Source organism: Thunnus albacares, chromosome 1, assembly GCF_914725855.1.
Source record: "Thunnus albacares chromosome 1, fThuAlb1.1, whole genome shotgun sequence".
Classification (NCBI taxonomy): Eukaryota; Metazoa; Chordata; class Actinopteri; order Scombriformes; family Scombridae; genus Thunnus; species Thunnus albacares.
In genome coordinates, this window is record NC_058106.1 from 17292462 (window position 1) to 17318749 (window position 26288).

Here is a 26288-nt window from a genome sequence, read left to right on the forward strand (position 1 = left end):
TCTGCCGACTCGAACCTGGCGAGGAAGACGAACCTCGGTCGTTGTCTGCGGACGAAAGGACTTCGCGGTGAGACGCACAGACAAAAAACAACAATGAACACTTTTGAAAAGAAGCTGGCGGACATGATACATGAACACCCAAATCTCTACGACCAATCCCGGCGGGACTACAAAGACAATCTGAAGGCGCACGTGTCGTGGAAAGAAATCGCAGAGTCCATGGGAAAGTCTGAGGAAGCGGTGAAGCTGAAATGGAAAAATCTACGCGACAAGTTCTGTAAAGCGAAGAAGCGAATGGCGAAGAGAAACGTCCCCCCGCTAACAGACGACGAGAACCCGGTGGAGAGGCCCGTCCCGGTGCTGTACAACCAGCTGGCCTGGCTCACTGCCTACGTTAAACCCAGAGTAACCGCTGGCATGGGAGACACCGACGAGGTGTGTGTCCACCTGTCAGTCCTGTATTAATTAAAAAATGTATTCACATCCTCGATTTTAAATTAGTTATTATCTAACTACTGTTAACTTAGGCCCATGGAAACATAGCCACTGTTAACATGACTGGCTACCGATGTCGTCTCTATTCTGTGACGGTTCTGTATTCATATAATTATCTTTGTACATAGCTGTCTGTCACTATATGTCATTAACTTCATTTTCAAAACCATGGAAACGTCCAGCCACATCATGACAGACGCCTCATTTTATTTCCACACCCGTATTCCGGGAAGACCCGCCCTACTCTGCCTCTGATTGGCTCTGACTTTGATTTTCTAACCCTAAACTAATCATCTCACTTTTCATGCCTGAAGCCAACTAACCAAACCAACGAAGGCAACGAGTATTAGCCAATCAGAGGCAGGGTAGGACGGGTCTTCGCGGAAAGCGGGTGGGGGAATGATGCGCAACGTCACAGAATATCCGGGTTTAGCTTTTCAAAGTAAAAGCAGTTGGCGGAAAACCGACAGTTGACACACAGGTGGGACAGAGTAAAACATTAAAAAAAAACTGCCGAACACTTTATAATAAGGTTACAAATCATATACTTAAAATCTAGACATATACCTTAAGTCGAGATGAAATGAAAACTGCCTTTTTAACCCTTAAAAAAATCAATTTCTTTGTATTCTTATATCAAAATTCAATCATGTTTTCTTGCTTATGTAGGCTTGAACCAACCCATTTCAACCAATAATATCATGACATCCACCCACACTTATTTTTTATATATATTATTTAAACAGTAATATATACTAATAATCATAATGATGTCAACATATTTTATTTTCCTCTGTAAACTTCCAAGCAAGTAGAAACCCAATCAAAGCAAACCTGTCTTGTTCCCTGCAGGAGGTGTAGGTTGAACAGACTTTGATATGTTTGGCTGTGATCACCCAAGAAAAAGAAGCATGCATGAGAGAAGCTACTGTTATCAGGGTTGTTGTTTACTTCTCTCATCACTCTCATCATAGGCAGCTGGAAGTGGAGATGACATGGAGAAAGAGCGAGATAAAGACGAGAAAGAGCAGCATGTTCCCCTGCCTGTCGTCAGCACTAGTTTCCCTCTCGTGGAGTCCTGCCCAACCAACCATGAAGAGATGGGAGTCTCTCTCAAACGTAAAAGGCAAACAACCACAGAAACTGAGATAAGTTCTGCAGATGCCCTTACCAGCCTCAGAGATGAAGACGAACTGTTTCTGCTCAGCCTTCTGCCTTCACTGAAGAGGCTCACCATTAAAAAAAGAATGGAGGTGCGGATGAAATTCCAGCAAGTGCTTTATGCTGCAGAGTTTGAGGACTGAAGAGCTTGTTCAAAGGAAATTTACAATGATTGTTTGAGTATTCAACCTGTAAATAGATTTTTCGAACCATTATAACTCCTTAATATTTATTTTTGCACACTTACCCCTATAAGACATCAAAATATAATGTAAATATAATGAGCTTTATCCTTTGAAAACAGAGAAAAGAGTCTCTCTTTCTGGATGTTGGCAGTAGAGCCGCCCCTTTGTTACCAATAAAAAAATGAGAGTAAGCATATAATTATTAGTTAATTTGGTGCACTTTACAGTAAAATATAATGCAATCAAAAACAACAGCCCCAGAATAAATCATTTTGAAGCAGGTTTGGTTGACACTGTGTCAGATCCAACTAATTTTGTCCACATCCATTTATGTAATTGTTTTGTCTAGAGGTATTGGTTGATTGATCTGATTAATGTGTCATATGTTTTGTATGAAAGGCTCTCTACACAACAATGTAACAACTTTAAACTCCTTGTCTAGCTCTGCTCGTTGGCTTACGGTTTCCAGGTAAACCTTGATGACTGACTAACAGCACTATGCCAGCTCACAACATAACGAATTCTGGTATAATTTGAAATGACTGCAATTATTTTGTTTAACATATAAGCTACAAAGTTAGGAAACAGTCAGTTCCATACAATTTAGTTCCAAAAACTGTTCTGCTTTCTAACGCTGCCTGATTCATTTCACACATTTTTGTAGATTAGACAGAGACACTGACTGTGAACAAATATCTCCTCTGTATCTTTCTGAAGGGAATCGTTTCTACTGTATATATTTTGCAAATAAACATGTTGTTGCTTCTGAAAAACATTTTTTCCTTCATATTTTTGCTTTCCAGAGATTTTAGAAGGTACTCTATTCAAATTTAAGAGTAGTTGCTGCTGAAATTAACCAGTTTTATAGATGAAAGGCGCAATGTCTGATGCAGATATACACAAATGATCACCCTGTGCTGAAAATTTTGCTATTACTGCCTAATTGTTTGATGGGTCTTAAAAAAACACACTAACAATTTTTTTTTCATTTATAACTCTTTAATTATACAATGCAGATATTTTATGGACAAAATCTACTGATTGGGCCTTAAAATATTTGTATTTTTATCGTCCCTCCAAGAGTGTAAAAATCTCATCTTTCATCTTGCTGCTTATTTGTTTCCCTTTGTTGGTTTATGGTAAAGTAGTGACAGAATTAGCCTCGTCTTACATTTCAGTGAGAAGTCTTTCCAGCTGCAGTGATAGCATTTCATTCTATTAGCTGCAAAGTCATTCACTTCCACAAAACACAAGACCGATTTCTTTTCTGTCTCAACAAGGTCCAGCCTCTCCATTGAGTCCACATTCAGGGATTGGTCTGTAACAACAGGCTTGACCCTCCTCGCTTCAACATTTGGGTGTTTTCATTCACATCTTAATATATTTCATTCACATGAACAGTATATGCTAATGTGTGGGTGTGTATCTCTTCCTGTTGTGTGTATATTTTCTCTCTGTCATTCCTTTGCTACCCCCTCTCCTCTCCTCTCCTCTCCTCTCCTCTCCTCTCCTCTCCTCTCCTCTCCTCTCCTCTCCTCTCTCCTGTGTTTATTCCCCTTCGAGCTTCCTCCCTCATCTCGCTTCCTTCTCCTCCCTTTGCTGTTTTACTCCTCAACCCCTCCCCCTCTCTCACTCTCCCTGCTCTCTTGTCATTGGGTGCTGTGTGGGGTGATGGTTGTGGTTTCTGTCGGTGATGTCTCCACAGCATGTACCGGTTTACTGCTTCAGAGCTACAGAAGCTTGTTCTGATTTAACTGCCTTGCAGCACCTCCAGATTAGAGATAGATAGATAGGTAGGTAGATAGATAGACAGACAGACAGATAGATAGATAGATAGATAGATAGATAGATAGATAGATAGATAGATAGATAGATAGATAGATGTTCATAATTGCTGTGGAAGTATGGTACTATCTATCATGGGAAGTCACATGGGAGCCACTAACTGCTGCCTGTAGCTGCTGCGACTGGACTGGGACGACCACACTGAAGCTCTCGCCGTGCGTTTTGCCAGGAAGTAACAGTTTCCACCGAGTCATTGCCTCTGAGTTCACCTACAGGTATAGACCTATCCCATGTTTGGACCAGACTTCTGATTTCTGAAGAACCAACGATCAACTCTCAGTTTCATACTGCCTGAGGTGAGACACAATAATCACATGATAACATACATGTTTACATTGGTATAGCACATAAGGGATGATGGTGTGAAGCATATTGTGTAGTTGGTATATTGCACAGATTCTATTGGAAACAATGACTTTTATCCCCTGCCTTGTAACATTTACACTTTTATCTCCTCTGATATTACAAAACAGTATAACTACTGTTTTTGTTCTCTGTTAATCAAAAGTAATACGAATGAATTACTGTATCAGAATCTGTCAGCATACAGTAGCACCCTCCAATTCCAGCACTGCTGCAGAGAGAGAGGCAGGCTACTACGATGAAACAGCATCACATTCCTATTGGTGGAAAAAACATCCACTGAAGAACACCGATTGGTTGAATCAGCTGTCTTTCATGAGGAAGGGTGTGTCCATATAGTAATTTATATGATCATATGGTACAAACATATCACCCTGGAAGTGTGTGTTTGTTTAGGTGTGGTTCAGAGATGAGACAGGCAGAGCAGAGGAGGAAGGTGGATGCAGCGAGGGAGGAAAGAGATGGAAAAGGAAGCAGCAATAGACTGAGAGTGCTTTTGTTATGTACTTTTGCTGTAGGAAGGGCGTTTACTCAGCTCAAATCAGAATGAATGCCTATATTTAATGCCATAGATTTGATTTACTGTTGATTTCTGACCCTTTTTGAATATTGACATGATTGCAGAGCTGAAACAATGAATTGGTCAAATCAGAAATGAATCATAAACTATTTTAATGATCAATTATTCATTCAAGCAAAAAAGCATTTGAAGATGTCAGCCTGGGCTCTGGGAACTTGAGAAAGACCAAATCATTAACTGATTATTTGAGAAAATAATAAGCTGATTAACAGGGAATTGAAATAATCAGTAGTTGCAGCCTGACATGATCAAACATTTTTCCCTTGCATGAGAATGAAAATTAATTGTTGTATTCAATTCCAATACATTTCAGTCCAAATGCAAAGCTCTGTGTTGTCATTGTTGGTACATTTTTATATGTGTTACAGTGTTAAACATAGTTACCTATAGACAAACAGACAGACAGTGTCACAACAAGACAGGAAGACAAATCTGCAGGAAGACAAAATGATGAGGAAACTCACACATTTACTGATACTGACTCTTGTGTTATTGACAGGAAGCAAACAGGTGGAAGAGTAAAACAAAAATAGTCAAGTCAAACACTAAGTCAAACAGTCAGAGGATATAAAGACAGATTGGGCAGAAAACAGTGCGGTCAACAGAGAAAGAAACATGGAGAAAAGAAATGGACAACATAATCAATATCAACATAAAAGCATCAGCTTCCTGAATTATGCATTACTGCAGACTGGACTGAGAAGCAGCCATTCAGAGAATTAACACAGGCAGTATACAAACAGCTAAAGAGTGCACGGATCTGCAAGAAAGCAGTCATATGATCCCTGATCAGCCCTGAGCTATTAGAGAGAGAGAGAGAGACCGAGAGAGCATGGCATACAGAGAAAGAGAGACAGAGCAAGAGAAAACAACAAAAGAGGGAAAAAAGCAATGGTTCTTGTAATGCATTTTACTGTAGTCTCAGTGCTACTCCAGTTTCTTGTGCTGTGTGTTGTAATGGATCCAAAGTTGTGTAGTTGGTGTGGTTGGAAGCTTTTACATCCATTCTCTGGTGAGGTGGAGGCCCACTGGACGAATACCTCATAAGCTGCTACTCGGTGGAGAAAAGGTAAAACTCCTATTTGATAAAGAATGTACATTTTAGTAATGACTGTACTATTATCACATTAAATCAAGATTAATTAGTAAAATATCTGAAGAAAGAATCTTTTGGTATGTTTTGTTTATGTGTGACAGTTGAAGGGTTTCATCCTGTGTTGTGTGTGATTTAGTGAGAAGAAAGTAAAGTGGCGATGGTCTGTAAGAGAAAGCCACTGGCCATACAGGGACTACACCTTGTGTCTCTAATACACAAGTAGATTTTGAGGAAATGTAGGAGCCTGATAATCAGACGTTTAGCCATTTTGTTTCATTTATTTACTTCATTTTGGGTCTGGAACCAGGCTAGCAATATGGATGACTTGTTCTTTATGAAAACAATGATTCTTGATGTGCATCTGTGCATCCTGTTGAGCCGAAGGTCAAATACAAACATTCCAGCCAGGAATGTTTTGATATTTGATAAAGTTGTGATGTCTAGCAATGCAACACTTGAAGTTATCCTTGTAAAATAGAGAAGAGCATATACGTATACTAAAAACATTTGCGTTCCTTGAGACGTGCGCCGATGATGGAAACTGTTTATACACTCCTCTCTAATCATCTTCTAAAATCTTGATTGCATCGACTGTCTGCTCTGCCCCAGGCTGCAGTTCAGAGGAAGACCAAGACTGATCTGAAGTCAAAACAGAGAGGGTCATCTGGTGTCACTGTCCTTCTGGGGATCAGAAAATCAAAGGAAACTTGACTGGAAAATACCAGGTCAGCAGAAACCAGACCACAGAGAGCCACTTCAGGACTCAGGGATCTGCTCGGTTCGCAATCCTCTCTGCACCAAGACACTGGGGAGAGGAGGCTCCCACTCACTATGTACTCCCCTCAGAGTCTCCACCGTTGGGGCATCACTCATACCGAGAGTATGGAGCGGTTAGCCTACAGCCAAGGTAGGCTAGCAAGTGGTTTTTGAATTTATGACCCTGTCTGTTATATAATGATAACTCCTGTCTACTGCCACTGCAATGTGGTCTCAGATTATGTTTTCATATCTTATGAAAAATAGTGTTATAGCAATCGTTTGAGTCATTCAAATGTCATTGCACCACAACTAATTAGGTTTAAAGTGGGCTGGTAAAGTAAAATACAGCGAAAGTAAGAAACAATTTGGTCACAGTTTTGGGGAAAACATGCACTGAAAATGGCAACTAATTTCACAATAGATAATACTTTTCTATGAGTCAAGAATGAGCCAGAGTCACCAGAGATGAAGAGAAATGCATTAAGAACCAAAAACATCTCTCCTGGCTATTCTAATACATTAAAGCTGATTTTGCATATTATAACCTTTACAGTTGCCACTCTGACCCTAACACTTATTCTTAGGAAGTAAATCGACTGGCCCTATGATTATGTGAAACATAATTTTATTTATGTCTATGTACTGAAGTCCTACAGCTGATCAGTATCAGCAGACTCTTAGAATCACCAATAACATTTAAACAAGTCACCAATCAAAGTAGACTCTAAAGTGGCCTTTATAGTCTGACAAACGTTGGTATAATCCATGACAACACTGACGGTCACAAATTATTTGTATATTGCAAAAAGTTAGAAAAGAAAAGTCAAATTTCTCCAGCAAAACCCCACCTACCTGACACTTGCAACCAACAAAAAAAGTATTTAAAGAAATCACAACATTACATATTTTATTAATTCATCAAATTAATTACTTAATTAATTAATCCAGTCATATTTAATGTGAACTCTCTCGCTGGGCATCCTGGTAGCTTAGGGCTGAAGACACCGCCAGATGTAATTGTAGTTTAGAATCCTAAATATCTTTTATTCTAATTTATCTTTAAAATATCAGACTTAGCCTAAAAACATTTAATATATGTGTCTAATCATTGAATGACCAGAAATATCACTAAGTTCGTCAGTGGTGGCTACGGCCCTGACACTAACTGTATATGTTAGACTGTTTTCTTTGTTTTTTCTTTGCTTTTCTCCTCACATATCTGAAAATAGCTCTCTCCGGGTCCTCTGTATCCATGCATCTCTGCCCCCCTACACATAATCACCATCATGCATGCAGCCGTGCAGTTCTCTCTTCCAGCAGCAGGGGGCGGCAGCTCAGCAGCGCAGCAGCCGCTGAGATCATTACGTAGTGGTGCTGTCTTTTGTGTGTGTGTGTGTCTTGTGAGCAGCCTTTTGACACCGCCCCTCCGCAGGGTGCAGAGGGAGCCGTCAGGGGCCAACTATCGGTTACGTCTGCAGGCTGTAAACAAATCTCTACAACACCACGATGTACGGAAAAGACACATTTCCTGGGCAGCTGCTGTCACCGCCGGTGCTAACGTTCACCATGTAACCGCCGCCTAGCTACGCTTTCCAGTCCGAGGACGTTACGACGGTTGGTTTTTGACACCAGTGAGACCTGTCGTTGTTTTGACCGGTGGTATCACAGGTATTTTATGCTATTGTCACGGTGGTCGCCGGGTGAATTACACACCCAAGTTAGCTCGTTAACGGTTCGCAACCCGTATGAATCTGGCTGTTTTCGCACCGACCAGCGTTAACCAGCTAAGTTATAATCAGTTCAGAGGTACGTGAACATGGCATCGCCCGCAGAGCACGACCTGGCTCTGTCTGAAGCGGACGGCAGCAAGGAGAAAGCTCAGGTGTTTGGGATATTGAGGTTGCAAGAGGAGAAATCTGGTGCTGGGGAGAAAGCTAACAGTACAGCGAGAGGAGGAGGAGGAGGAGGAGGAGACGGGCGATGGCAGGCTCCTATCTTCGCTTTAGCTAGGAAAGCATCCGAGACCATTTCAGGGAGCATTCACGTTCTGCCCAAAGTGTCGGAGCACAGGACGTCTCTGCCCGGGGACTGGAGCGTCCAAGGTAGAGTATAAATCATACGGGGCGTTAATGGAGGTAGTTAATAATAACACGATTGATGACACCCAGCACCTGATTGTTTTAAGAACACAGGAGTAAATGTCACCTAACCCTGTGCTTATCAGCCTGTCTACACTGAAGGATTCCCCCCTGAGATGTTCACGAACAATCAATAATTCAGTTAGATGCTAATTGGAGCACAGTTAATAGTTTCAGCTGGTGTGGATAAGTGTGACAAACTAACTTCTCTCTCCTCCTCTCTCTCTCTGTTATGTCCGACATTACCTCACCACCCTCTGTCTGTGTGGCCAATTGATTTTTCATAGATCAGTGCTGCTTTCATGCTTTGATGGTGTAGCATCATCTGTTAGTGGTGCTGTAGCTGTGCTGCTGGGTTTTATACCACCACACAGCTTTACGGCCTGAAGCATCACATGCTACACTGATACAAATGTTTAAAAAAACGTCTGTCTCTCTTTCTTCTTGGTGTTATCACAGTGCTTTGTACGCAGCTTTGGCTGGTCACATGATGATAAAACTAGTCAAAGGGTTACTTTTTTCCCGTCAGTATCCTCAGGGCCAGCTGCCCAAGGGCCCCTAACAGTGATGCAGCCCCCAAGATGTTTTCTGTTGATCTGTCAGTGTCTCTGCCTCTGGACTAACCTGCTTGGGCAATTAAAGCTCTTCCACATTACTCGGCAACATAGGTGTGCATTTTCACCTGACACTGTTTTGTCCTCTTCTGGTGTTTGGCTACACATTAACCTGGAGGGAGGGTCACGTGTAGAGCATACCTGTGTGGGAGGTCATAAATCCAGGCCCTTGAAGGTCTTCCATAATGAAAATATTAAATACAATGTTTGTTTGTTTTTTTAGGTCAGATGCAGTTAATGCCAAAGTTATAGATGCTGTGTAGACATAATGGGTTTGCTACAATAACACACAGATAGTAATATCAACACCAGCAAAGATTACAAACATGTCAATTGTAGAAGAGTTGGACAACTAAGCATTAAATGTATTTCGCCATAAAACCCCTAAATACAATAAAATAAACCAGGAAGCTGCTTTTTTACATTTAAATTGATAATGAATTTAATGTGAAAGCAAGACTTTCACCTGACTGACTCAGTTTTTTATTCTTCAGATAAGAGACTAATCATGTTTTCAAGATTTAATATGCTTGTTCATATTCTTTAATAAAAAGAAAAAAAGACATACAGTCTTATAAATAGTATAAATATCGAACATTTGCAGATATTATGTTGAGACCACCCTTTGAATCTTGACTTAAGTATTTTAAGTATTGTGTCAGGATTCTCTTGTCTGTTGTCCAGGGTTGGGAGTGTCTTCCTCTGTTCCACAGCTCCAGTTTAACAGACGGTATCACTGCAGTCAAACAACTCGCTAAACATTTCCATAGAGTTACAGGTTTCTACTTGGGTATTTGACGTAGCATTCTCACATTTTGAGTAGTTACACAGTGACTTGGTACCCTGCAACTGAGTATTTTGACATCCATGAATCATCAATTTGAGGACCCTTTAGTGTCTGTGTGCCTTCCTGTTGTCTCTTTGAGCTGAACTTCTCCACGCATTCATCTCATGGACGTACAGTATGCTCCATTGGCATATTATGACGTCTGCATTAACACAGCAGCTACACTGGTGAACATATTGTGTCTTGTGTGTGGCTTTCGTCCCACAGCCCTGCGAGACCCCATGGCCATGGAGCGAGCCAACCTGCTGAACATGGCCAAGCTGAGTATTAAAGGGCTGATCGAGTCGGCTCTGAGCTTTGGAAGAACGTTGGACTCAGACTATCCACCTCTCCAGCAGTTCTTTGTCGTCATGGAGCACTGTCTCAAGCATGGCCTCAGAGGTGAGAGGCTGAGGTGGTTTTAAATGCTGTCTGGTGTGGATGTATCTGCAACCTCCCTGCTTATTAAGATTGAATGTCTAGGCTGCAAAATTCCTGTACCTTTTTCAGAGAAGATGTCATTCCAACATTTTTATTCTCTCGTGCGTGTCTGACTGAGAAGAATCTCTTTCTCTCGTCTCTCCAGTGAAGAAGTCCTTCCTGGGCTTTAATAAGTCTCTGTGGGGTCCTTTGGAGCTGGTGGAAAAACTGTGTCCTGAAGCAGCAGAGATCTCGGCCTCAGTACGAGACCTGCCTGGACTTAAGTAAGGAAAACATTTATGTACACACACATGCTCACACAGAACTTAAACTAACATCTTGCTGGAAGAACATGAAACACAACACAACCACACACATGTGCACGAGAACATAACCTGAGCCAGAGCAGGGAAGTACCTGAGTGTCATTTACTTTCACTTCACCTTTCCTCTCACTGCTGCCTCACTTCTGCCTTTTCCTTATTTCTCTACTTCTTTATTATTATTTTTTTTCATTTTTTAGAAACTGTTAGATACATTGTAGATACTACACTATGATGTGACAAACAGTTAACGGTTAAAATCGAGCTTGAAATTAGTTGCAATACTATCAGTTTTTGGGCAATAGGCATGAGTCACTGATGGCGCAGTAATATTTCTGTTGCCTCTTTCTTGCATCTGGCTGATGGTGTAATTGACATTTATATTTCTTACTACAACTATCAAATTATCAGCTGAATCAAAGTTCCTTTATTTTACTCTAATAACAATATCAGTACCTTAAGAAATGTGTGTCTGAAAAGTGTCCAGGCTGCACACAGGGTAACGTGCACAGGAGTCGCTTGGAGACAGTCACGTGGCTGTTCTTTGCATGTAGTATGTTTATGTTAATTACCAATTAACTGGCTTAGCATGCAGGTCTGCACAATGTGTTGTTTAGATTTGTAGGGTGTACGCATTGGCTCCTCTGCGTGCCTCTGAGACTTTCGGTTGCCCATAACACCCTTCTTTGCATAGGTTTGCAGAGACATTTGTATCCTCAGAGAAACCTAATTCTGGTTTTAGTGGTGCATCCCATACAGTATTAATGTTAAGGTTTTGTCCTCTAGTGGCTGTAGTAAGCAAACTTTTGCTAAATCTCATCTGTGCTCATGATTCCTATGTCATACGTAACTCTAGCATTCAGTTATCAGTCACTAAAGAGCAGTCCCTCCAGGCAAGGAAGCAGTTTTTTCATTAAACTGAGTAATATTCAGTTCTCGTCTGGTCCAGTGAAATGAGGAACAGTTGTGTTGTTTATATGGAGAAGAGAGTCAGTTTCCTTTGGTGGTGCTGAGTCAGACCAACAGACACATAGCAGAGCTGCGCTTTTGCAACAACAAGTTTGGACCCAATTGTTAGATACTGTAGTGCAAACTGTGCCTGTCCCAGTGTTTTTCAGGAGATTAATGCTCTTCTAATACACAGGTTAACATTCAGATTATGGCTGAATATCTTTTTAACATGTTATTGTCATAAAGTAAATGTGGAATCAGTAGTTTGGTCTGACTCAAAGCTGAAATCCAGAATATTTTTATAAAATGAATAACATTTGTCTAGTTGGCCACAGTTTTTGCAGAGAATAAAATAAATAGACAAAACCACAATAGGATGCAAAAGACTAATCCCATTATGTGTCTGTGCCACCAGTCCTAGACCCTTAAAACCTCCTAAAAATGCAACTGTATCACTGATGTGTGTATGTTTTTTTTTTAACCAGGACTCCGTTAGGAAGGGCCAGGGCGTGGCTGCGTCTGGCTCTCATGCAGAAGCGGCTGGCCGACTATCTGCGACTCCTCATCACCAGAAAAGACCTGCTCAGGTACACACACATATACACACAGGCTCTCTCACGCAGTAATAAGATACATTTGACCTGTTTTGGAGAATATAAATGTTAAAGTTACCCAAAGTACCCCAAACATCCCAATATTGCCCGAAAATTAATTAAACACAGCCTGTCCTCTGACAGACTAATAACCCTCTAGAGCTACAACATCTAAACAATTTCACTGTCTGTTTGCTTGATAGTTGTAGATCCTTGCAGCATATGAGAATCTTTTGTATCTTCCTCCACAGTGATTTCTACGAGAATTCAGCGCTGATGCTAGAGGAGGAGGGAGCAGTGATCGTGGGCCTGCTGGTGGGCCTGAACGTCATCGATGCCAACCTGTGCGTCAAAGGGGAAGACCTGGACTCTCAGGTAACCACTGCCCTGAAACGGTATTCTACCACTTGACTCAAAGACAACGATCTGACCATGTGGTTGTATTTACAGCTCTCCACTCTGTCGTCACTATGATTAGACCTGATTGTCTGCTTGCATCATGCTAAGCAAAGGAGGAAATTGGTCTTATGTCATTAAAAAAAAAGAGCGTAACTGTACTTCCTGTGCCCTCTTGACCATTGACACGAAACAGTTGTTCATTGATTTTTGGTTCGGGAAGCAGAAATACAGTTAAGAATTGTCTGTTTCATTCATTATCTTGGCATCTGGCAGATGGAGAGCAGAGACTGTGGTGTCATGTTTGTACTCCACGGCTGGAGACTTTGTCCTGAGTGCAAACACATTTTCTCACTAATGCAAACACCTTGTGCAGGCTGTATTCACACATGACTGGATGTGTCTGAGATACATTTGTAATGTGAAGTCATCTGGAAATTTGTTTGTTCAGATCCAGTCATATTCTGATTACATGGTCAGGATTACATCTTGCATCAAGATTATAGAGCCGCACAGATTTTATTTTTAATGCCAAAACTCTTGTTAGAAGTTAAATAATTCAGTAATTTGTCCACTCTTACCAATAGTATTGGGTTACTACATGTCTTTATGATTTGCTTCAATTCTTTGCAGTGTTGTTAGCCTGCTCTGCATGTGTGCAGGAGGCAGAAATTGGTTATTTTAGCCAATGCAGACACAGTAGCATTAGGATTAATATTAGCTTATTAGATATTAATTACTTTATCACTTTCATGCATGAAGTTAGGGTTTTGTTGGCTCTGTCTGAGTTTTTATTTGTGTAATCAAGTACCTGCATGATTATAAACATACCTGTTTGGTTGCAACGGCTTTCCCGATGACTCATTTACCCAATTAATGGTTGTGCAAACTCTGCTTCTCAGTCTGTTCTCCCTCAGTGAATTATATTGGCTGAGTTTTTACACAGCTTCTTATATTTATTCTTCTAGGTTGGGGTGATTGACTTCTCCATGTACTTGAAGAACGACATTGATGATTACAGGAGTGAAGAGAGGTACAGTCTGTTTGTCTCTCCACTCTGTTTTGTACAGTACTGTCTTTTAAACCGCCTCCAAATGTGATGCAGAGCTGATTTTATGTCTGTTTCCATGACAACAGGAATAGCCAGATAGCATCCATCTTGGATCAGAAGAACTATGTAGAGGAACTGAACCGACAACTCAAGTAAGACATTTGTTTTTTTAGTGGAGACAGACCGGTCTGTATGGTTTTCACCAAACTTCCTGGTTATGATGGTTCAAAGAAAGGAAGTCCTTTGTTCTTAATGCTGTGTGTTTAGAGCATAAACAGTGGTGGTTTAAGTCAGCCTTTCTTTTTCATATGCCGTTTATGATGCCTTCAATCAGAGGCAGACACTGTGCATGGCTGGTTGCATGTTAAAAATAGACCCTTTCTTTTTTTAATCAGTCAGTTTGTGTTTGAACAACTCTGGTTGTTTCAGAAGTGCAATTCTGTCTTGTCTGTCCTCACAGACAGATGCATTCAAAAACAGATTGTCTGTCACATTCAATCTTTAAAATGTTTTTCTTCTCACAAACATGACATCGCTGATGTTGTAACATTTATTCTTAATGAACTCACTCATCTTCATCACTCATAAACCTGCATTAATCTGCTGCCTTTGAGACTTCTGTACTTGAGATAAAGCTAAAGACGCAGCTTGTTCATGAATTAGGAAGGTTATTGCAAACAAACTTCTACATGTGTGACATGACATTAAATCACATTTTCCTTCAGTGTCCTTGGTGAATTGTATGAGTAATCTCCTTTCTGAACATAGGCTAAGCTAACTGTGGCACTACTGTTATGGCACTGTGGCCATCAAAAGTCAAATTCAGGTCTGGTGAGACAGTTGAGAATGCAATCATCAAACATTATGAACATGACAACAGCACTGAGGAAAATACATTTTCTAATTATCTAATATTCTAATTATCTCTGAATTATACGACATTACTTAAGTACAATGTCATTGTGACAAATTATGAGAAAATGTTGCCCCTATAAATTCAGAAAGTCAGCCAAATTATCAGATATACTGATAATTTCTCTCTGTGTGCTTTTCTACATCCAGCTCCACAGTCCATGGTTTACAGGGCAGAGTGGACTCTCTGGAGAAGTCAAACTCTAAACTCATAGAGGAGGTGAGATAATATTGTTTATCACATTAGATGCATTGTTGTATTTTAAAAGTGTGCTGGAGAAAAGAACCAACATAACAAAAATGTATCACTACCCTCATGACTGAGCTGTACAGAACATGGCTGAGGTGCATTTATGTTTAACTATCCAGAAAAGGATCACAATATAATTTGGATTCATCTGCTGTTGCTGGCATGATTGATCACCTGAGATAATCTTTGTGCATGTCCACATGTTTTTGTGTGTGTAGTTAGCCATAGCCAAGAACAACATCATCAAACTGCAAGAAGAAAACCAGCAACTGAGGAGTGAAAACAGCCTCATTCTACTGAAGGCACAGCAGCATTTAGAGGTACACTGTACATACATACAATCACAAAATGATATCCCTTTCTCAAAATACAAAGAAACATTGGTTGTCTAATAAAGTTTGAGTTGCAGCCCACATTCGAACCAAAACTGACACCACAATTGTTGTGGATTTAAAACTCAAGATTCCAGCACCACAGGCTGGTAAAACTGATGCATATTGTGGCTCATATATTCTTCTTATTGTTGATATTTACTCCAGACAACCCAAGGTGATGTGTCAGTGGAGAGAGACACCTACAAACAGTCTAGTCAGGGTCTGGATGAGATGTACAACGAGGCTCGAAGACAACTGAAGGAGGAGTGTCAGCTCAGACAGGTCAGACTGTAACTCCCTTTGTCTAAAATATGCATCTAAAATGTGAGTAGTATATTTTTGTGTGTAATTACATAAAAAAAATATGTGGATGTGGTTTCTTTTAGGATGTGGAGAATGAGTTGGTAGTCCAGGTGTCGATGAAGCAGGAAATGGAGCTGGCCATGAAACTTCTCGAGAAAGATATTCATGAAAAACAGGTCAACATACACTTTTGTGTATCTTTTCTCTGTCTTCCTTTTTGACCACTTGATTTATTTACAAAAGATTTTAAGAGCTGAGTGTACACAAAAGGAAAAACACTTCTCCACAGTGATTTACTGTGAATGCACCGATTTAATAAAATCACAAAACATGCAGATTCAACAATATACAATACATTAATATACAAGCATTGTGGGCGTTGTTAATAGTGACTTTTCAAAGACTGAAAACCGAATCAGTAATTTTTTAGATATATTTAGACATAAACAGTTAAAGATGGTGACGTGGTTGCTCCTCAGACAGATGATAACAAGCTCTTTGGGGGCACAAGCTAAAAATATGGCAGCTGCCTGTACTTACTCACATGGCGCAAATAATACCTCGTGCCTGTCGCTTTAGTATTCCTGTCAGTGTCACACTTCTCACCACCAACCTGTGAACTCTGCAACATAAACACCACCAGCTGACATTTGTAGCCAAGCTGTGAGATACAGTAGCTGCCATGGCATCATCATCATCATCATAATAATAATAATAATAATCATCATCATCATCACAGCTTTGTAAGGAGGCTGCTGGGATCATTAACAATAGCAGCCTCAGGTGGATCAGCTGTCAGACTGGAGAATACTGTCAGCATCATTATTACACAGGTTGAATATGGAGGGTATGACATGGGAATATTTGTGTCGTGCAATGCTACATATAGTTTGCTCTATTTATATTTCAACTCTCTTAGTACTTTTCCTTAAATAACGCACACAAATCAGTGCGCATGTAGAGTTTTAGTCTTGTACTGACCCCCAGTGAAATGAGTGGATAAGTACACAAATAAATAAATAATGCCCTGTGATAAATGAATAATTAAAGAATAAATGGGCAAATGATAAAATCAAGAAAGAGGATCATAATAAATTACAGTAAAACCACTGTAGTAAAACAGAAGCAGACATATGACAGCAATACTGGACCACAACACAACTGAAGATTTTGCTTTTGATCATCAGGACACACTGATTGGTCTCAGAACACAACTGGATGAGGTCAAAGCCATCAATGTAGAGATGTACCAGAAGATGCAGGTACAGGTACACACATGCAGCTCTACACCTTCTTATATCATCCACAAGATAAAAAAGAATGAAGTAGAAATATCTGGTACTTATGACAGTGATTCTCATTTCTCAGTCATCCGATGAAGAGATGAAGAAGAAGAACGATATGATCACTCGTCTGGAGGAGAAGACCAATCAGATCACCGCCACCATGAAGCAGCTGGAGCAAAGGTGAGATACACTGTCTGAGAAGGCACAGCACATACTGATCAAAAGAGGAAGATCACTTTCTCCCTCATGTCTCCTCAGTTCCTCCAGCAGTCTAAACCAGATTCTTTACTGTACAGTTTTTCTCTGATTTACCTGAAAATACATAATCCTTCTGAGGCAAAGTAAATCACTCTTTGTATTTGTCTGCAAGAAAGTTTCAGAGTGAAACATAACACAGTCAAGAGTGCCAGTGGACCAGTTATGTTTTATTTTGTTAAAAGTACATAATTGTCTTCATAAAATGTTCTGCATGGATCTGGTTGGAGCTTTGCAGAAGAGAACTGGGGGGAAACATGGGGGAAAATGGTTTCAGTGCTCAGGTTTTTACTGGAGGATATAGGTCAGGAGGTGGTAAGCCTTGTTTTTACTCTCCTATTTGTCCTGCAGACAAATATCTCCACAGTAAAAAAAACATACCGAAGTGATTTGATTGTGGTGTTTATCAGTGCAACATGTAGTGTAAAATCAAGTCATCTACAGTTCCCACAGAACCCGACAGTATCTCATCTTTTGTGATCAATTTAGTAACCAGATGACAGTTTAAACAATATATCTATATTTATACTTTGTTTTCCTCCTCTGCTCTTTTTCCCTGAAGACTTGTACGGTTTTACTTAACAAAAGACGTTAGCGGAGGCAGTCCACCTCTATTATAAACAGCTGTGGGAAACCCTGGTGCCTATAAAACAGCAAATAGATGCAGTAAAAAGTGTTTGGACAGTGTGTTAATAATGAATAGATTTTGAAGTTGAGGCAAAACAACACATTTGAAGATTAAGTGAAAATGTATCTCCAAAATGCCAAACAGTTTTGATAACACAAAACCCTTTTTTAGCTGCGTTCAAATATGGTCTCAACCTCCGGAGCAGCTTGGGTCAGGGTTCAACAAAAGCAGGCAAAAATTTGAGATACTTGACGGTAATAATATATGGCTACTTTTGCTCTACAGATTAAATTTTATAGATTAAACTAAAATGAGCCAAAATGTTCTTAAAGTGACCTGAGGAGAAACCACCTCCACTAACATCATTAAAAAATGAATGAATACATATAAATGAAATAAACTTTCAGGGAAAACAGAGCAGAAGCACTATGTCACAGAAAATGCCATATATTGTGGGTATTGTTCAGGCTGTCATCTACTAATTAAATTGATCAAAATGAGATGCATCCGTGTAGCTTACCACCTCTTCTTAACAACTTCCTGTGGGAAACCCTGTAAGCGTAATTTATTATGTCTATTAAAATCTACCGCAGATATTTTCATGCATGATACCTTTTCTCGGTCACTATTGCACCTTCGATGTATAAGTGCTCCATACTTGCATCAGTCATGATGGAAGCTTGTAGCTGTTTGTTGGTTCATTGATGCCTTATGATCCCTCCTCACCCCATCAGCTCCCAGTCAACACAGTCCATCATTCCCCTCGCCTCGCCTGTTGGTTTAAATCTGTTCCATCCTGTTTGTGATTGGTTGTGAATGTTTTTTGCTGCTCTAAATGTTTATGTAGGCTGGTAGGATACAGACCCCGGTTACACGTCTTATATTCAGTTTTTTTTTTGTTGATCTGTTCGATTCGATGGAGCAACAGTCAGACCAAGCTGTGTTAAAGTTGCTGAAAAGTCAAAGCGGGTAATTAAGAAGATGAAAATGGTCTGATCAGAGCCAACGATTAAAAGAAAATGAATTAACAGCTAATCAGAAATCATCCCCTCAGAGTTTAACTTTACTTTCCAGGGATCAAACTAGTTTTACCTCCTGCAGATGTTGCTGTAACATAGAGCTCGCTTGCTTCACCTGAAAATGCCAGTTTCTGTCTGCTATGGTTATATTCATCTATCTGTCCACCACATTACCTTTCCCTGCTTTTCCTCTTCACCTCTTCACATCACTCATACGCTCATTGTGAAGTGAAATATATCCAGACTGTAGAAATCTGATGACAGTGTGAACCTGGCAACCTGACATCAGATTTCTGTGTGTTAATGCCTTTCATTTACACTCGCTGCTGTGTTTACGATGAATAAAATCACTCAAAGTGTTCAGTGTAACCGGGGCCACTTAGAATACTGATGTATTGACATCCTTTCTTCCTCCCTTCCTTTCTTCCCTCCTTCCTTCCTCCCTTCTGTTATCTCTTTTATACCATCCATTCAATCATTCATTCATCCATTTTTGCTCCCTTGAAACCTCCGTGTTTCTTCATTTTTTCCCTCCCCTGATTTTATCCCTGCTCCTGTGTGCAGTGACAAGGATCTGTTAAGTCAGACCAGAACGCTTGCTATGTCATTTGTAAAGTGTGCCAGCACAGACACAGAGCACCAGTACAAGCTAGTCAAGGACATCTCCTTCTGAGGACAAACATGCACATAACGCGCACATATGCAGACACACGGCTGCTTATGACAGAGTGAATAAATGGACTCAACTTAATGGAACATTCCTGTTTTATTTGCACACAATATTCAGATGGTTTTTACGGCCTGAGAGCAGCCAGAGAATCAGGAGAAACTGGAACGCATGGTTTGTTTCCTCAGTAACTGAAACATTATCATCAGCAGAGTGCTGGGATTCATACCGACCACTGCAACGTGTTTCATGGTCTTTGGTTAAATTACATACAGATAACTTTTAACAGCTGTGCTAAATGAAGATTAAGTTTCCTCTGAATGTCTTTTTCTCATTGAGCATCATCATCAGCAGCAGCTGTGTTTAGCCGCTCAGAGAACTGTCTGAATATTACATCAGTTATACTTTAATAGATGCTGAATTAATCATATACTACTTCTATTCCATCTATTCTCACATGCTCCGGCGTGCACACACATACACACAAATACACACACACACGCTACACATTCTTCCTGTCTCCAGTAGTCAGTTTATATGCAGTAACACTGAGATTAAGATTAATGAAATTCATGCTGGTTTGGGCTCTGAGGTGTAATTATAGTGTCCTTTTTATTGTTCTCGTTCACATTGAGTTAGAATGAGTACAGTGGGCTTCTCGCTCATATCACAACTACTGAGGAACCAGAGCCACCGATGAGCAAAGATGGTGTCACTGTAGTTTTTAGTGGCATCCATGTTGGCTCCGTGGAGATTGTTGAGTAACTTCAGCTGACTGTTTGCTGTCATGATCCCAATGTTAGAGGGGAAACGCACCTCATTGCCAGCCGACACTGTGTGGGTGTAAAGAAGAAGCAGTAACATGAAAACTATAATCAACATACAGCTGCCTGCGTGTCTTGTGCAGCCTCCTGCTTTTAATCTGTTGCCAGTTTGCTCTGCATGTGTCGCACCTCCTCACCTGCCCCCGACTAGCTGTGATGATCCCGTCTCCTCCTTGCTCTTCATCCTCCTGAAGGTTCACCTAAACTGAGAGAGAACTTATAAGGTTGAGACTTGCAGCTTTAGCTCAATTCACTTGGTTTTGGGTTGTTTTTTTTTTTTTTTGCAAAACAGACAGCTGAACCCAGTTTAAATGGATTCTAGTTACACTGCTGTAAACATCTGGAGCTTCTGCCAAGGGACGTTGAATGTGTAGTTGTGTGTCGTTGTCTTGGCATATTTATTGAATTTTGTGATAGATCAGGAAGTAATCATTCTACCTATTCTAACTCCATGTTCATAGTACTGTAACTCCTTTCAATTTGTAGAAGAATGAACACTCAGTACAGCTGTTTAAAACTCACAACTACTGTCTTTTACCACCGTGAGTAAATAAAGTTAGATGTTTTGAAAGTGCTGGGTGTGGTTTGAGTCCTTGGTCACGTTCTGTGTAGGTAGACACGGGTACATTTTATTTCCTGATTTCTCAGAGTCATGAATACTTCTCACATCCTGAAGTATTTGCTTTTTTATTAAGTTACCTTCCTGTTTTCAAAATTAAAATGTTGTGATTATGTAAAAGAAGAAAGAAAACATGGTAATGCTGCCCACCAGTTTACTCCGTCTGAGTTGCACACTGCATCTGGTTCGTCATCCTCTTTATTTATTGTCCATTCAGTTTGCTTTAAGGCATTGTCTCTCATTGTATCATCACAAGTTTTTATTTTGACTCATCAGCCCTACGTACTCCTTACTGTTTTCTGTTTTGACCCTCCACAACTCAAATCTAATCCCTGGTTGCATTCTTTTAAGTTTGTTGTAATAAAGCAAATTACATCATCATCCTTCTTCATTTACCCTCAGCCATCCCTCCTCCATCTTCCCACCCTTAACCTTGCTCCTTAACCGTCATCCTCCCTGCCGTCCCCCTCAGTTATTTTCTCCCTCCCTCCCCCGCCATTGTCCCCCTCAGTTTTTTCTCTCCATGGTCCTGAGTTTGTCCCTGGTTATAATGGTGCAGATTACAGGAGGCAGAGAGGCACCGCACCTCGGCCGAGGAGGGAACCAGACGTTTCAAGTTGGACTTTGCCAACAAGGCCGACAGCCTGCAGCGGCAAATCGAGCACAGAGAAAGACAACTGTAAGCAAAACACCTGCAGACAAACGCTGGCTCATTTACACACATACATGAACACTAACCTAAAGGTGCTGCAGAGAGAAACAACACAATATTTACACCTTTAGCTTTACACTGAAACTTCTCTCGGTCCTAATTCATGAACCTAGGAAACAATAAATCATATTTATGACATTATTTAAAACACGCACATGTGCCATAGCAACAAACATATGACTTGTGTTGCATGTAACTTCATTGCTCAGGAGACGTCAGATTTCCTTCAACCCAGTTCATGTTGATCATGATTTTTAAAAAAGCAAAGCATAAAGACAAAATATACAGTAAACCAGTGCTGGAACAGTCTCTCACCCCCTCTCTCTCTGTTTCTGTTTGTCATTGTTACTTTGTTTTGATGTTGTATGTACATGTCGATGGTGTTTTTCCTGTAGCCAGCAGCTGGAGATGGACTTGAAGATAGAGAGAGAGTGGAGGCAGACATTACAAAATGATCTGGGCAGAGAGAGAGAGACGGTGGCTCAGCTCAGCACAGAGGCGCTGCAGATCAATGGCCTAAAAAGGGTAAAAAAGACAGAAGCATACATGTAGCACATTCTGTATGACATAAAATATGATCTGATTTGATGCATGTCGCCTGTTGTGTGTTTATTATTTTTCCAGGAGTTCCATCGCCTCCAGGACGAAAACATTCAGCTGAAGACGATCTGTGAAGACCAAGAACAAGCTCTCGAGGAACTAGGCTCCAAACTCAGCGAGTATGTATGCTTTCATTAATAAATGCTCTTTTTGTACTGTAATCAAGTGGTTTTCTATATTGCAGCAACCCAACTTATGTTCATAGTCCCAAGGATAGACTGAACTCAAATGTAATGTGAGATTTGAAGTTTCCCATTCAGTTTTTGAAGTCAGACAAATGTTTCATAGGTCAATTGCATTTTAATATGTATTCTGATAGGAGTACAGTTGTTTTCATTATCATGTTTAGTTCAGCTAAAAAAATCAATTTTATATTCATACTAGTGTTGTATGTTTTAATTCATTTTCAACAAATCACATGTAATTAAAATTCCTGCAAATCAATAGATTACAGTTGATGAGAAAGCCAAACAAGCTTTTGAAACCCTCTAAAATGAAACCAAAAAGAAACCATCACTGTTTTTTAACGATTTATTAAGAAGTAAAGATGAGAAAAGGTTGATTACCTGTGGCGGTTAATTTATTTGTTTGATTTAACTCTCATTCATTATTGTTTTCACAATCAGATCCAAAATGAAGATTGAGGACATCAAAGAGGCCAACAAAGCTCTTCAGGTAAAACTGTAGTTAATCACATAAAAATAGCAGAATGTCTTAAATCTAAATCTTCATCACTAAGATGTTAAATTAGGTGATTAGATTAGATATATATTAGAATAAGATAAAGGAGTGAGTAAAGTAAAGGAGTAGTGTATAAGCCCTGCATCGTTGGTCATGTGTGATTGTGGATCATTGAAGTATACCGTAGTATCTAGTGATTGTTTGTAATGTGTGTGATGTAGAGTTTGGTTGGAAAGGAGATGAACTGTGTCGTGTCGTTGCAGGGGGGTCAGGTTTGGTTGAAGGACAAGGAAGCCAGCCACTGCAAGCTGTGCGAGAAGGAGTTTTCCATCTCAAGACGAAAGGTCAGTCATCAAATAAACAAGTCTGTGTCAAAAATCTCAGACATGGTTAAAATTAGCTCTCGAAATAATCTGAGGGCTCCTGATTTCTTTCTGAGGTAGTAGTCCACATCTTTTAAACATCAATTTTACACTCTATCTTTCCTGTGAAAAATCATCAGGTGCGCAGAAGAACTTACAGTCGACAGAAAATGAATCAACAATTTTGTTATAGCTCCACTGCTGATTTATTGTGGTTCTACCTCTGTGTGTATTCGCCTCCAGCACCACTGTAGGAACTGTGGGGAGATTTTCTGTAACAGCTGCTCTGACAACGAGCTTCCTCTACCTGCGTCTCCAAAACCAGTCAGAGTCTGTGACACCTGCCACGCCCTGCTTCTGCAGCGATGCTCCTCCAACCCCACTTGAAGGAAGTCCCACACTGCTGCCCTGGCTGTTTCAAACAATCGGAGATCAGACTCGTAAATACCCGCCCTCCTGTCCTCCGCAAGATCCACACCCGCCCCTCCCCAACTTATCTCAACAGTGTTTGCTGCTAAGAATGGACAGTGTGCATGAACAGTTAGTGCATTTGATTCGTCTTATTCACAGTTTGGAGAAAAAAAAAAGTCCCTCACTGACAAAATGAGGGACATCTGCATCAATCTGACCTTTGTTTTACATCACTACATTTTCTGCAGAAGTTCTGCAAAGTAAAAAACAAACATCAAACATCTCTTATCATCAGACACAGACTAGAAGGCAGTCAGTCCACTATAGCATGGGCCAAAATGTCTTACTTGTTGACGGACAAGTTGGAAATTGAAGAAGTGAGAGTCTGTGGTCTGCTTTATTATCATAAAGAATCATGACATGTCAAATCAGCTGTCTAAATATGCATCAGTGACCTCTTAAGGGAGTCATGCAAGACAGCATGGAATCTCTTCTGCTTTAGTTCCCCTTGTTTCATGTGTTGTCCTGCACCAAAAGGACACCAAAACATTACAAGATACGTTTTCCAAAACTTAATACATCATAATCAATAAATAATAAAGCAACATTTTGAGACAGTACAGCAGAATCAAATAGCTGGACTGTTTGGGTGATAAAGTTCAGGAAGCTTTAAGCTCTTAAACCATCGGCCCCTTCATCGCTCCATCTGACTGGCACTCACATTAAAACCAACCAGACTCCAACAGGCACAACAGGTGTGACTATATCAAGGTGAACTGCAGGCCTGCTATGTTGCCTGCAAACACTAACGCTGATCAGCAGGTCAGGTTTTGGCAAATCCCTTTCTAAAGTTTAGGAGGAGGAGCAACTTAACTATGAACTGATAGTGAAAGTGCACTAACTGTGAGCAGCTAAATGCAGATTCTTTCCTCAATCAAACCTTCAGTCTTATGTAGTATTACATCATTACAATGTTTGTATGGAGCCTCAAACGATATACAGTAGCTCTGTAGCCAAACAGGTGAGATACATCATTTATACATACAGTAAGAGTCTTACTGTCGGATGTCCGGTGGCCTTAATGTTGTTGAGTCTAACTCCAAAGCACCCTCTTCTGAGGTGCCGTAAAACACAAAGTAAAGGCAGCTTTTACACAGGCACAGGTTCAATCAAACTGCCTAATGAGAAACTAAACTAGATGTATTTCAGGCTGTGAGAAGATCAGAAGTGTGCCAGTTTTTTCACGTTTTCTGACCCCTTTTAAATGTCATTGTTTCACAGGAGCATTCGAATATTTTGGCTCTGCCATCATCAAAGATTTGTCCAGACAGAGGCACCAATTTGATCTGCTCTCCTCAGAATATTCAGTTTGAAATCTTCACTGAAACAAAGTCTTCCCTGCAAACTAATTCCAGGAACGTTTACTGCTTCAGGTTTTTCTGTGTTGACACTATGACTAGACTTGTTCCCCGTGAGGATGTAGCTTTCAAAGGAACTGAAAATCTTTTTTTTTTTTTAAATTAAACAGCATTTGTGCCTGTGTAAATGCTATGGAAATCACCTACTTGTGCTTCTCTTGTTGCCAAAATGAGCCCTATATTTCAACAGGTAGAATCTGAAATAACGGCCCAAGATGTTTCAAAGTAGCAACACTAGCCTATACTAGCCAAGCAAGCACTCGATTGAAGGCACATTTCACTGTTTCTTTGAGGCACTAACGCAGTGGATGCTGCTTCACGGACCAAGAAGATTTCAATTAGAGTTGGTCAAACTGGCTCTTGTGTTGTTGAACCACTGACGGCTAACTGACAACACAACCACTTCACTGACGAGTTAGCGGCTGCTGAGAAGAGACGAGTGTTATTTCTGAAAACAACCACAAAGTATGTTTGAAAATTTGCCAATCCATAATTACCTGTAATGCAGATTAATTTGATAGTATTTATATTTAATTTTGTGTTTTATGCACATTATTTACTTTTGCGCTTTCTCGGTTCACTTGAAGTTAGTTGTAATGTGTGAAGATGGAAAAGACCCACATTTTACTGCTGCTCCATTCCTGAGAGGGGAAGTTTGAAACTTTGAACCAGTTTTTTTTTTTTTTTTTTTAAAACAGATGCAGGTATACAGACATCTGTTTTTTTGTGTTATCAAACTAATGCTGATGACTGTGAAGTCTACAAGTCTTCAGTGACGGGTTCCTCTGCACATTCTGGTTTTGTATTTGTATACAATGTTTTGCAATTTGTGATTTTTTCAAAGAACTGGAAATATTCATTCCCATGAAGAGATAAAACAGGCCTGAGTTCATTTCAGGGAGTGTTTTTTTTCCAGATATGTAAGAGCTTCATAAAAGTTGATCATATCTTAGTAAAACAGGTAGAATGTTTCTGAATTGCACCCAGGCCTGAAACGTTTTTGTACAGTGTCACTCTTATAAATCTCCCAGCTTTCAATGGGACTTGTACAGTGTTGATACTACTGTATGTTTTATGTACATAATGTTGTTAATCACTGTGGCCCTTTAGCTTACTAAATCATGACATTAACTCTATGGCCAACAGTACGTTGCCTTCACTGTGTAGCAGTT

The 26288-nt window shown here is 40.2% G+C and overlaps 2 protein-coding genes across 6 annotated transcripts; both read left to right on the forward strand.

Moving 5' to 3' along the window:
- LOC122988384 lies at window positions 1–2616 on the forward strand. Its single transcript, XM_044360646.1, has 2 exons — window positions 1–435; window positions 1470–2616. The coding sequence occupies exons 1-2, from the start codon at window positions 94–96 to the stop codon at window positions 1797–1799; spliced, it is 672 nt and encodes a 223-aa protein (XP_044216581.1). The 5' UTR covers window positions 1–93; the 3' UTR covers window positions 1800–2616.
- A 3739-nt stretch (window positions 2617–6355) lies between these two features.
- rufy2 (RUN and FYVE domain containing 2) lies at window positions 6356–24575 on the forward strand. Of its 5 annotated transcripts, none has more exons than XM_044346852.1 (19): window positions 6356–6632; window positions 10291–10464; window positions 10649–10766; window positions 12241–12342; window positions 12600–12723; window positions 13713–13777; window positions 13882–13947; window positions 14858–14927; window positions 15176–15277; window positions 15497–15613; window positions 15718–15810; window positions 16822–16902; window positions 17003–17100; window positions 21492–21611; window positions 22040–22169; window positions 22269–22363; window positions 22871–22919; window positions 23189–23269; window positions 23531–24575. In XM_044346852.1, exons 1-19 carry the CDS (start codon window positions 6557–6559, stop codon window positions 23672–23674), a joined length of 1905 nt encoding a protein of 634 aa, XP_044202787.1. In that variant the 5' UTR covers window positions 6356–6556; the 3' UTR covers window positions 23675–24575. The 5 variants fall into 5 exon arrangements, with proteins under 5 accessions (XP_044202787.1, XP_044202795.1, XP_044202804.1 ...); XM_044346860.1 differs by having other exon boundaries at window positions 16822–16896; XM_044346834.1 differs by lacking the exon at window positions 6356–6632 and adding an exon at window positions 7846–8586.
- The last annotated feature ends 1713 nt before the right edge of the window (window positions 24576–26288 follow it).

Bases quoted from the DNA above. Each gene is read 5' to 3' on its own strand.
- rufy2 (XM_044346834.1), top strand. From the start codon at position 8,301: ATGGCATCGCCCGCAGAGCACGACCTGGCTCTGTCTGAAGCGGACGGC. The intron at 10,767-12,240 runs GTAAGGAAAACA...TTTTTTAACCAG, and splicing joins CGAGACCTGCCTGGACTTAA to GACTCCGTTAGGAAGGGCCA. The intron at 22,170-22,268 runs GTAAAAAAGACA...TTATTTTTCCAG, and splicing joins AGATCAATGGCCTAAAAAGG to GAGTTCCATCGCCTCCAGGA.
- LOC122988384 (XM_044360646.1), top strand. From the start codon at position 94: ATGAACACTTTTGAAAAGAAGCTGGCGGACATGATACATGAACACCCA. The intron at 436-1,469 runs GTGTGTGTCCAC...CTCTCATCATAG, and splicing joins GCATGGGAGACACCGACGAG to GCAGCTGGAAGTGGAGATGA.